Source organism: Mus caroli, chromosome 2 (assembly GCF_900094665.2).
Source record: "Mus caroli chromosome 2, CAROLI_EIJ_v1.1, whole genome shotgun sequence".
Taxonomy (NCBI): Eukaryota; Metazoa; Chordata; class Mammalia; order Rodentia; family Muridae; genus Mus; species Mus caroli.
Window position 1 is genome coordinate 57,602,744 of NC_034571.1, and position 11,873 is coordinate 57,614,616.

Here is an 11,873-nt window from a genome sequence, read left to right on the forward strand (position 1 = left end):
AGTGCTGGGATTAAAGGCGTGCGCCACCACGCCCGGCTGTGAATATTTTTTTTTTTAGTGAAAAAAAATTACTAAGTATACAGGAAAATGTTTTTATGGAAACCTCATAGGTGATATTCTTTTTTCCCCTTTGGTGTTTACTCTAGCAGTCACAAACAAAGGAGAATCCTTTAGTCTCCCTTGAGATCATTTCTGCAAGATTGGAACCTTCCAAAGGTGGCAGGTGTTTTCATAGCTTGGATCGACTTCTCATAATTGGATTATAGTTTTGTTTGTCTTGGTTGTCCTAAAGTTAAGTTATCATTTTTTTTTTTACAGTGGAATGCAGGAAACAGTTTTTCCTTCTTCACGAATTTGAAGGCATATGCCCCTTTAATGGATTCTAGTATTTAAGATAGCATTACATGGTTCAGTGGAAGTAAAGTAAATGTCCATATTTGTCGCCTCAATTTTACTTCAATTGCTATGTATAAGGAATTTTGAATAGGAAGACTTAGGACTACATTCTGATTGGTGCTAATATGTCATGTTGGACAGGTTATTCCTTAGTCTCAAGCTTCAGTTAGTCTATACATGGAAATACAATGTCTATAGGGTTGTAGAAAATATCCAATAAATGGTAGCTCTTTATGTCCCTATTAAATATCTATTTACATTTCTGTTTCTACTGGTAGAAACTTTATGCTGTAAAATGTGATGAAAGAGCTGCCATACTTTCTAAATACACAACACATACATTGGGAATCTCAATTGGAGTCTTGCAACATGGGCCATACAGCTCCCTCAGAAAATGGCTGGGTGTTTCACAGATAAGAAGTTCATTCAAGTACATGGTTACCAGATTCTTATAGCAAGAGTCACCTTTGTTCAAAGTCTCACCACTTTTGGACAGTTTAGACTCTTGAGTTTATTTCTTTTCTTAATACAACTATCGATTTACCCAAGTTGCAGAACCAGAGCTGTGGAAGGTTTATTGTGAAAATACTAAAACTCTTATTTGGTTTTAGAATAAACTGCTTCAAAATAATTGCAACATAATGAAAATTCACTGGGAAGTAGGTTAAATCAAGTAAAATGCTTTGCAATACATGGACTTTTTTTGTGATGGGTTGTGAAGCAGTAGAGTAATTCTGATGTCATCAAAATGTAAACAATAAACACGTGCTTCATACACTTGGCCATTCCCACCATAAGCCCTCTAAAACTTCTCCTATATTAATTAACAATAAAAATTATATGACTCTAAGGTTTTCTAAGAATATAAATCAGTATAACTTACATGATCACACACAAATGGCATACAGTCTGGGAAAAAGAGGTTTAAGAAGTATGGTGTGATAAAGCCTTGGCCTCCTTCACATTTTCCAGACATGATAAGTAAGTCATAATAAGAAGGACAGGCAGAAAGAGGTAAAGGAGAACAAAGAGTGGTAGAGGAAGAAGTGGGGAGGAAAGGAAAAGAAGCAGAGTAGGAGGAGGAGGAGAGATGAGGAAGCAGTTGTAACTCTCTTTCATGGTGAGGAGGGGTTGAGTGTACAATGACTTCAATAGTCATTCACAGCTCCGTAACATTTACCCAAGCATAACTACATAACTACAGTGCACCATCATTGTGTGCCTCACTTCTATTGACAATGCTGAAACTCACTTGGGTCTTCTTTGCAGTGAGACTTGTGTGTACTGCTATACTGTCTTTTCTGATATTGTAGAAAGAAGGCAAACTGTAGTATCAAATTGCTGAGTGAATAGACATACATATTTCCAATCTCCTCTTGCTGAATAACTCTTGGCAAACATTTTTTTTTAAAGAAATTGAACTCAACAGATCCTAAAATGTTATCATTTTTATAAATATAGTAATAAAATAGATAAGAAATATGTACTTCTACAGTAGTTGAAGAGAGGGACTTTGCTAATCTTACCTATGGTAAGGTACCTATAGTAAGGAAGATGCAAGGGATTCTATAATATCAAACTTTATCTTGTACTGTGCAATCTAGATCTCAGTTCATTTATTATGTTTGACAGGTAGTTCAAGTTTTTCTTGACTGTCATAGTAAAGGAACTTTACTTATAAAAGATTTTCATTTTAAATGCCATTTTAGTCCTTTTTTATTTTAAACAATGAGTATAATTCAATTATAAATCTGCTTTTCAAAATACCTATTATTTATTAAAGATCCATAGAACCCTTCTGATATTGGTGGAAGTTAGGTTACCTCATTAAATAAATGACTTTTTTGATTAAACATGCAACAATATCTGTGGAAATATGTTTGCAACAGACTAGTCTAAATAAGACTACATTAACTTTACTTGAGGAACATTATATAATAAATCAGTCAATATCCACTTCCAATGTTGTAAACCATTGTGAATGACTGAAATTAGGTAATTCTTATAGGATTAACAACTCTTTGCTCAAGAATAAATCAGTCTAGATCTAAATTGTCAAAGCTTTACTAATAAGAAAAGACTGTATGTCAAAAAATTTAAATCTACCTTATTTTGTGATTATATATAATAACCTTATATTAAGAATGTTTAGTATACTTAGTAAACTTTGTTTAGATTTATTAAATGTTAGTGTTCAGATAAGTTATGGCAATCATTCTTTAAGAAATGATGAAACATACACATGTTCTATTGGTTTAGTCAAAGGGACTATAGAGTCAGTCATCATTGTAACATTCAGGTTAATGAATCATCCTATCCTACTTCCCAAGGGAAAGGGGCATAACAGGGAGATAGTAACATTTGCAAGCATAAATTTCATAATTCCACATTCAATTTTGTTACTTTCAATTTTATTCCAGGTAATTCCCATTCAAGTGCATACTTTACAACCATTCGATGAATTACTTAAACAATGTAACTCAAAGATATCATTATGTAGTTTCTGATCCTTCCTTTCAGCTTGTCTAATATTTTTCAACACGTCTTAAGTCAGGTTTATCAATACTCTCAAAGATCCATATCGGGTGAAGATATGTGTGTAGAACCTTGGGGAATTATCTAACTTATTTCTTTATTCATATCAAATATCTTAATTTCTTCTATTAATTATGTGTTCCAAAGCAATGATTCTGCAATGTTGCTGGGGAATTCCTTTCAATATTTAACAATCTTAATGATTGATAGACTTACTCTGTTTCATAGTAAATATTTTATCATACTATAATATTATATCACTTTCTATTTCATGGCAGTAACAGTGGAATGAGCCATCAAATGATTGTGTTTTAACAGACAAATAAAACATTGCCTAGAGAAGTATGAACACTATATCGTTTTAATTGAAATTTGAGTTCTTATCCAAGGAAATATTGCATTTTATACCATCTCTATCATTTCATTGTCAATCACATACAAATGATATATAAATGATCAACATAAAAAACATGTTTTCAGTTGGACATCTTATATTTATGTTACTTGTCATGACAGAGAGTTGAGAGCATGACTAAAGCTTCAAGTGAAAGGCAAAGGGAAATTTTTGTCAAATTTCCAAAGACAATCTAAAGAGGGAGAGAGAGAAGTAGTTATGTTATTGTAGAAATGCAAGATATGTATATTTTCAAGCTACAATGTTATTTCAAGTAGAATATGAATATCTCACTTGCCTAATAAAGCCTAGTAATTAATGACATCTATCATAAAGATTGGTAGATACTCAGAATTTCTACAGAAGGCTAATAATGTTTTCTGTATATTCACTCCACAGTTCATCTGGCAGAATAATGCATGAAACATTTTTTTGTGTGTGTGTGTGAGTAGAAATTCAATGTTACTATTAGAATTTTGCTCCAAAGCACCCTTAGTTATCTTGATTCCACAGCCTTTCTTGCATGCATTCAGAATTCATTAAAAAAAATCACTAAAGCATGAATCAGAAGTCAACAAAGCAAGTAACTGAAAATTAGAATTTTAATTTTCACAGGAGGAAGGAGATAGTGACCTATGTTACAAAGCAGAGTTCTCTGGATTCTAAATGTTAATGGATCAAAAATTTGCCATAGATAAACCAAATGTGGGGAAATCTAAGGCAATCAAAGCTGACATTTGGATGACAAAGGGAATGATATTGTATTTTAGCATCAATGATATTGAAGGAAGTCATGGCAATATCGCATGTGATGTAGCCAAAGTTAGGAGCCACAGAATTATTTCTCATTTTAGATGATTTTAGTGTCAGGGAGATATTAAAAAGAACAATCCCAGCAATAACCAGCATCCACTTTGCTTAACATGTTTGCAACAGTAAAGAAGATCCTTTAGTTATTACTAATCACATTGGTTTACAGTAAACATTATTTATGTTTATTATGTTAGTTTGAAAAAATATGAGCAATTGTGTCTTCCTTTGTAAAACCATATTGTCACATTGTCCTACTGTTTATATGTATCTTTCATAGATAAAATGGTATGTTACAAAAATGGAGGATTGAGTTGACTATAAATAAAGTTAAAGTATATAGTTTAACATTAAGATGAGGGAAGAAATTCTTTGACACTGAGAAAAATAACTCAGCAAGAAATTGCCTCAAACTTTTAATCAGTAGAAAAGCACATCTTAATTAATTTGATTATGTATATTTGCATATAGTTTCTAAAAATGTTTGCCCACGAGTGAACGAAAACCTGGATATTTGTATTCCAGATGTGGCCACCACATTTGTATGTTTAAACAGCACAATTAAAATAGAAAATCTTGAGATTTAAAGCCTTTCTTCCTACCAATTGGGAATCTTCAGGTGAGTGTATGCATGTATGTTTGTATCTGTGTACCTACTGAGATAGCGTTTTGTTGTGTAGCCAAAAATGGCCTCTTCCATATGTTTAGTTCATGGGCATGTGAGGCCATACCTAGTCTCTAGACTCTTAAACATCCACACAGAAACTCATGCATAAACCAGATAATACAGTACTGATTTAAACCATCCATCACTGTGATCACATTTGATTTTTTAAACAATTTTTATTAGATATTTTCTTCATTTACATTTGAAATGCTATCGGGATCATATCTGACTTTTAATGTAAAGACTGTCTTTCTTTTATGGACATTCATCTTTCAAGTTGCAGACAGGGTGCCTGATTTGCCTCCCAACCATCTGTAGTTGTATGACTAATAGGCAACTCATACTTATGGTGGCCAAACATTTTATGATATACTTTTTCTCCCTCACAATACACCCTTTCTTCTTTTAATTTTACCATCTGATTAAAGACATTATCTTCTATTAAAGTTACTTATAAAAGCACCCTCTCCCTGCTCCTTCCTTCTACATGAATAATTCAACAAATGTACTACAGAAAGTGTTTTGAATCTTACATAGTTCTTTTTCTTTCTTTTTTGAAATGGATATTTAATTAACCAACAATTTCTTACAGATGACATTCAAAATACCACACACATTTACCTATTTTTCTACATCTCTATTGCGTCATGTGTCCACACTGTTTTCTCATCCATTATAGATCATAGTGTGGGTCCTTTGCTCTTACAAAAACTGTCCAGCATACAGAGAACAGTCCATACAATCTTTTAAAATGTCAATCAAAGTCAGTTCCATTCCAAAGAGTCTCACTGAAGCCACAACAAACAGATCTCACACCTCTTTGTGATTCAGTCTTCATATCTCAGCACCTCATGTCTGGTTGGATTTAGCCTTGCTGTCATTGGCATTTTTCTTTTTACTGTTGTTCTTCTAATATTCCAAACCCAATAATCAATTGAGGAACTGCTACAATCATTTCCTTGTGTTTGCAATGTTTCTTTTGCATTATAGTCTTATATGGGTGGAAATGCCTTGCAAGTCTGAACTCAAATGACCTTTCCTTAGTCTTCTTTCCTAGTCTTCCACTCTGTATTAGCATTATTTTTTTCACCTGATTTGTTTAACTTCTGTATTTACTTAGAAATATAAGTACATGGAGAGCAGAAATTATCTATTTGATTGACTTCTGAATCTAGAATTGTGTCTGCTGCTTTGAAGGCTACTGAGCAAACATTAGCTGATGAATGAGGTATATCATATTACTACTGATAGGAGTAATGTACAACTAGGACTAAAGAACTCAGGTAATGATCTCTACAAAACTGGGATAATAATTAACTTCATAGGCCTGGAATCAGGTGAACTATTTTTTTGTAGTTAATTGAACTTCAAAAAAATTTCCAGTAAACACAACCTTAGATTTTAATTTACTTCCTAGTAAAATGAGGTCAGTAGAAATTATGATTCCTAAAGGAGTCCCCAACAACAAAATTTTACAGTTTCTAAATAATTTTCAATGTCATGCTAGTAACTGGCATATGTAAAGCCCAATATTTTCATATTTATTAATTATTCCCCAAATTTCCCCACTCTATAGACTTTAAGTTCTTCACTTTTCTCTTCATCCTACTTTTCCTTAGGATTTAACCATATCCTGATATGAACCTCTTAAACATTTTATTGTTTTAATTTAATCAACAGTATTTTTGATGTAGTGATTATTTGAATTACATATATTAAAGGAATTTGACACTTTTAAAAATGCATAGTAACTGAAATTAAAAGAGTCTAGTATTGAATTCTTCCTTAATGGCTGTAATTAGAATACTTGGATATCCACTCTTTTGATTATTATTGATTGAATGTCATGAGTAAACTAACTTTTTCTAATATTCTATTTCCAACTCATTTATTTTCCAAGGTCTAATTCACTGTTGGTGTGTATAAATAGAGTTAATGTATACACACACACACTCACACACATACACACACACACACACACACACACAAACTACTCAATCTTTTGAAACCGTGAAATTTTATTCTGTAACTTATCTGGAATTATGTAATAAAAATAGTATGTACCTCCCATCATAAGAAATTCAAAGGTAAATATTAAAGATGAAATATTTTATATTTTTGTCTTTTACTTACAACTCAAATTAGAAATTGCCATTAAATGGTGTTTAACAACTATTTTATTTTTATTTCTATGTGTCACCTCATTCTAGTTCCTAATAAAATAACAAATTAACAAGGAAGGTAGTTTTAATATCATTCCTTTGCAGATTATTAAAGGGTTCTGGGACTTTCATATTCCATTGTCCTGAGTTCAACTAATCTACTGTTTGATCAGTCTTCCAGTAGGAGAGACTTAATTCTAAAGGCACTGATTTCCCTTAGTAGACAAATACTCCTTTGTCCTTAAGCCTTCTGTGGCTAGGAAACAAGTATCTGTTGGAATCTCCTCTTTTTCTTTCTTTTCTTTTCTTTCTTTCTTTCTTTTTTTTTTTTGAAATATAGAAATTAACAAACAAAACAAAGATGGTGAGGAATTATTAGTTAGAAAAAGACACTGAATTATTCAAAATTTCAGCACATCGACTTTATTTCTTTTCAGTTAACTTTCTTGGAGTTACTTTCATAACTAATGTGATGGTTAGTTTTGATCGTTAAGCTGTCAATTTAGCACAGTTGCAGCAAGGGATTATCTAAGTGGAATGTGGCATGTCTGTAGGGGAATAGCTTTTGAATATATCAATTGATGTAGGAAGACCCAGCCTAAAGTGTGTGGCAGCATTTCCTGGGTTTGGGTCCTGGATTGTACAACTGTAGAGAAAGCAGATAGGCAGTAAGGATGCACAAACCCATTTTCCCTCTGCCTTTGACTATGCTTTTGACTAGCTGCTTCAAGTTCTTGATGGGTTGACTTTTCCACACTGATTCAATAGAACCTGAAATTGTGAGCTAAAGTAAACCTGGTATCCTGTAATTATTTTTTTTTGTCCAGGTATTTTATTAAAGCCTTAGACAGGAAACTAAGACACATAACTTCTATAAATCATTTATTTATTAAATATTTATATAGTATAATAATTAGGGATAGTTAAATAAAAGGAACTTCAGCTATATCTGGTTCAAAGATTCTTTAAAGTATCTGATTATTTTAATGCACTTTTTATTTAGAACATGCACTTGATATCTATCTACCTATTTTATCTATCTATCTATCTATCTATCTATCTATCTATCTATCTATCTATCTATCTATCTCTATCTATCTATCAATCATCTATCTATCTATCTATCTATCTATCTATCTATCTATCTATCTATCTATCATCTATCTGTATGTGTAATGTTTCCTTAAAGTTTCCAACTTTATGAGGTACTAGCAATATACAGTAAGTATTTTTCCAAGATGAGAGTTAGAAGTGAAAGAGTGTTGTTTTGTTTTTGTATTTGTTTTTTTGTTTTGTTTGTGTGAAAGAGTTTTGATAAAGGAATTTCATAAGGTACTACCTTTTTCATAGTTTGAACTAAGAACATGTCTCTTTTTGGCTTGCACCCTAATAAGTGACTTAAGACTGAAAGACATTCTTCATGTTTGATAGCTTTGCACTCAAGAACTTAATCTGCAGGGATTTTACTTGTTAGGGTTATACTGAATGATCTGTGTGTGCACTTGTTTGAAAATTTAAGTTGTTTGTCTACAGCATGGAGAGTATTTTTGTATTTTTCACAAGTATAGAACACATTTCAATTATTCACAACAGAAAAATTGCTGCATTTCATTTTATGGTATTTCCAGGTAAAAATGAATTTCATCCTTGAGTTGTAGGTACTTTTGGAGAAACTACTTTCTCTTGCAGTTAAAGTATATTTATTTTTACAATTGCAGTCTTTCAGAAAATAAAATTCTTAAGCAGCTCTTACCTCATCAGAACCTGATCCAAAAATCAGCAAGTCAAAAGGAATGGCTGCAACCATGTCAATCAGGAACCAGCCTTTGAAGTAGTGTATTGCTATTTTGGCAGGATCACTTACCACTTCTTCATTCTGATTTACATAGGTTGTTCTGAAGTTTATTAGAATGTCTATAATAAACATAATATCCACAATCAAGTCTACCACATTCAAAGGGCTACAAGAATAGCCACATTCTCGCCTTTTCTGTTCCTCTCTGTCGTTGAGGAGAAATGCTGCAGAGTAGGGGGTGAATATAGCAGTATAAATGACCAAGAGTAAAATAAGCCAATCCCAGACTGCTTTGAAAGGGCTGTAGTGCAATATTGTAAATTTGTTGATGCGTGGCGTCTGCAGCTTATATTCTGGCAAGACATCTGCTCCCAAAGAAAGAACCTGGGTATAGGAAAGAAAGGTAGACACTCGTAAAAATGCCATTATAAACTATGTCAGACCTTTAAGAATATTAAGGCAATTATGCAATATGATGAATAGGTAGAAGTCATGTAATGTAATTTTGAAGCACACATACATTTAAGTGAATCTGTATAATGATTATTTGGCAGTTTAAGAAAATCCCAATAATATTTCTTCATAAATAAGTTTTCACTAAAATTTAATGCATATTATTCTTGAGACATCAAGGGATTATTAATGTTTCTTTTAAACAAAGTAGATGAATTTTTTAGAAATACAAAAAAATAAGTTTAAGAAATATTTTAGCTATCAAACGTAGGAAAGTAGTGGTTGTAAAGACTAAAAGAAGATATATCTGGATTTGATTTAACCATATTAATTAATAATTGCATCTTAATAAATTAATTGAGAAATGAAATCTTGCTAAACCTACTCAGATCTTTAGTTAAACATGATTTTTCTCCTTGCAACTTGTTTAAAATATGAGCCAAAGCAAATAATACTAAAATACATTCAAATGAGTATTTTCCTTAGATGGTGATAAGGTATTTCATATTCTGGGATAAATAGCTTCATCCAAAATTTTCCTGAGATTTAGAGAATTGCACAGGGGCGATACTTCAGAGTTCTCTAGATTATTAACTGAAGTTTTTGTAAGATTTTTATCTATCAAGTGGCTTGCAAATACTAGGATATAGTCTACTTAATAAAGTGGCAGGTAACCTAAAATAAATCAGCTTTATAGTTTTAGTTTATCGTAGAATATCAACGCTAAACTTGAGTTATGTCAAAAATAAACTCATGATTTTGTGATTTCTAAAAACTAGTTTATAAAAACAATATTCAAAACAAAAAAGTTTTTAACTATCCAATGAGCCATATACTGAGCCTTTGAAAGGAGCATGTCAAAAACAATAAGGTACGCTTCATATTTCACATGTACACAATGGCTCAATATATGAAGTAGTTTACTAAATATATAAACTAGATTGTTCTAAATAGCAAAGTACTACTGGCTTTATAATGTATACTAATGAATTTTCTTGGACATATTTCAATATTCAATTTAAGTTTTACTATCATATCTCATATTTTGCTTCCTCATGCAACAGGCTATGATCCCTCACTTATAATAGACTTGAAAAGTTAAACTCAAATCCATTATGACATAACTATTAAGAATAACATAGAAACTTAGCTAAAATAGGCAAAACTGGTCATATAATAGCTAAATTAATTTGAATTGTTTTGGAAAACAAGAGTCTAATCTGTTTATTTATCCAGAGCACAGTAATTTTGAATTAATAAATATATGGAGGGAATGGAAAGTTACTTCACACTATGGTAAAAAATCACATGCTAAACCTAAGAACAAGTTAATATCAGGAAAAGTGATTTAATATTTTTATAATATTAAAAATCCTTAGAATCCAAGGCATTCTAATATACAAGTATACTACTTTCAAAATCTGAATGGGTAAAATGTTTAGCTTAAAATCAATTTACCACTTGGAAAAAGCAAATTAGATAGAACACAATAGTCATTATACTCAACCTAGAAAGCCAGTATGTGACATCTTGGTTGTAAAATGTGGATAGTCTCTTAGGGTCTCATGTAACCCAATATATCTTTCTCATAAAACAAGGATTCCCCATCTTAAGCAAAGAAACATTTAAAACAAACCTTATTTTGGCTGTCAAGATCTGAAAATATGAACTGTTCTTTTTCTCTATTTTTCCCTCCCATCAGGTTTCTGTGTGCTCATAGCAAGCAAGATATGGTTGAAACCTTTGAGCTAAGAAGATCTTCCTAATTCTAAACTCCACAAATTTTCATCATAGAAGAGTATATAAAGAAAACATCAAGGGCAACAAAGCATTTTGTTTACAAAGAGTGATGTACATCCTGGGGTTTCTCAAGGCTTGGTTGGCATGCTTCTTATACAACCCCCTACAGGGGGCACCAGTGCTTGATCTATCTGAATTAGAATGCACACAACATCTTGGAACATCCACTGAAGAATAAAACTGTGGCTGGAACTCTTTCCCTTCCACACTAACATTTGATGGTTAGGTGTCCACTGTTTCTGATGTAATGGCACTGGAGGAGAATGGGAGGCTTTTGAGATCTTCTTTACCCAGTATCTGTGATTGGGAATGGTGCTGAGGGTAGATAGGGGATCTTTATAGAAGACTCAGGAAAAGATGGCAGCTGTGTTAAGACTTTGAATGGATATAAAAAGTTCACAGTGTAGGGCCATGAGGAGGTTGAAGGAGAAGCACATTGCAGAAGGAGGGATAGAATCACTGAAGTGAAGGAAGGACAAAAGAAGATGTTGCATGTTGAGGTATTATACACCAACTAGTGCTGTGCAGAAAAGTAAAACACAGGATGCAGTGGTGGACAGCATGGATCACAGAGCAGAGACTCTAATGGGATGTGGCACAGACCTCAGGATTGAGTTTTAGAGCAATGTTTATTACATTTAACATGCAAACTCCTTTTAAAGAGAAATATATTTGATTTATGTTATTATCATAATTAGTTTTAAAAATGTAAATATAGTGGTGGTGGCACATGCCTTTAATTCCAGCACCCAGAAAACCTGCCTCAAAGCAAAGCAAAGCAAAGCAAAGCAAAGCAAAGCAAAGCAAAGCAAAGCAAAGCAAACCAAACCAAACCAAACCAAACCAAACCAAACCAAACCA

The 11,873-nt window shown here is 32.4% G+C and overlaps 1 protein-coding gene across 5 annotated transcripts in view; it reads right to left on the reverse strand.

Moving 5' to 3' along the window:
* Window positions 1-11,873, reverse strand: part of Kcnh7 (potassium voltage-gated channel subfamily H member 7) — a 456,981-nt gene that overhangs the window by 79,046 nt on the left and 366,062 nt on the right. For all 5 annotated transcript variants that reach the window (XM_021154171.2, XM_029472738.1, XM_021154157.2 and 2 more), the window contains one exon: window positions 8,718-9,143. In XM_021154171.2, the coding sequence (XP_021009830.2) occupies window positions 8,718-9,143 (426 nt within the window). The remainder of the gene's footprint in view (window positions 1-8,717; window positions 9,144-11,873) is intronic.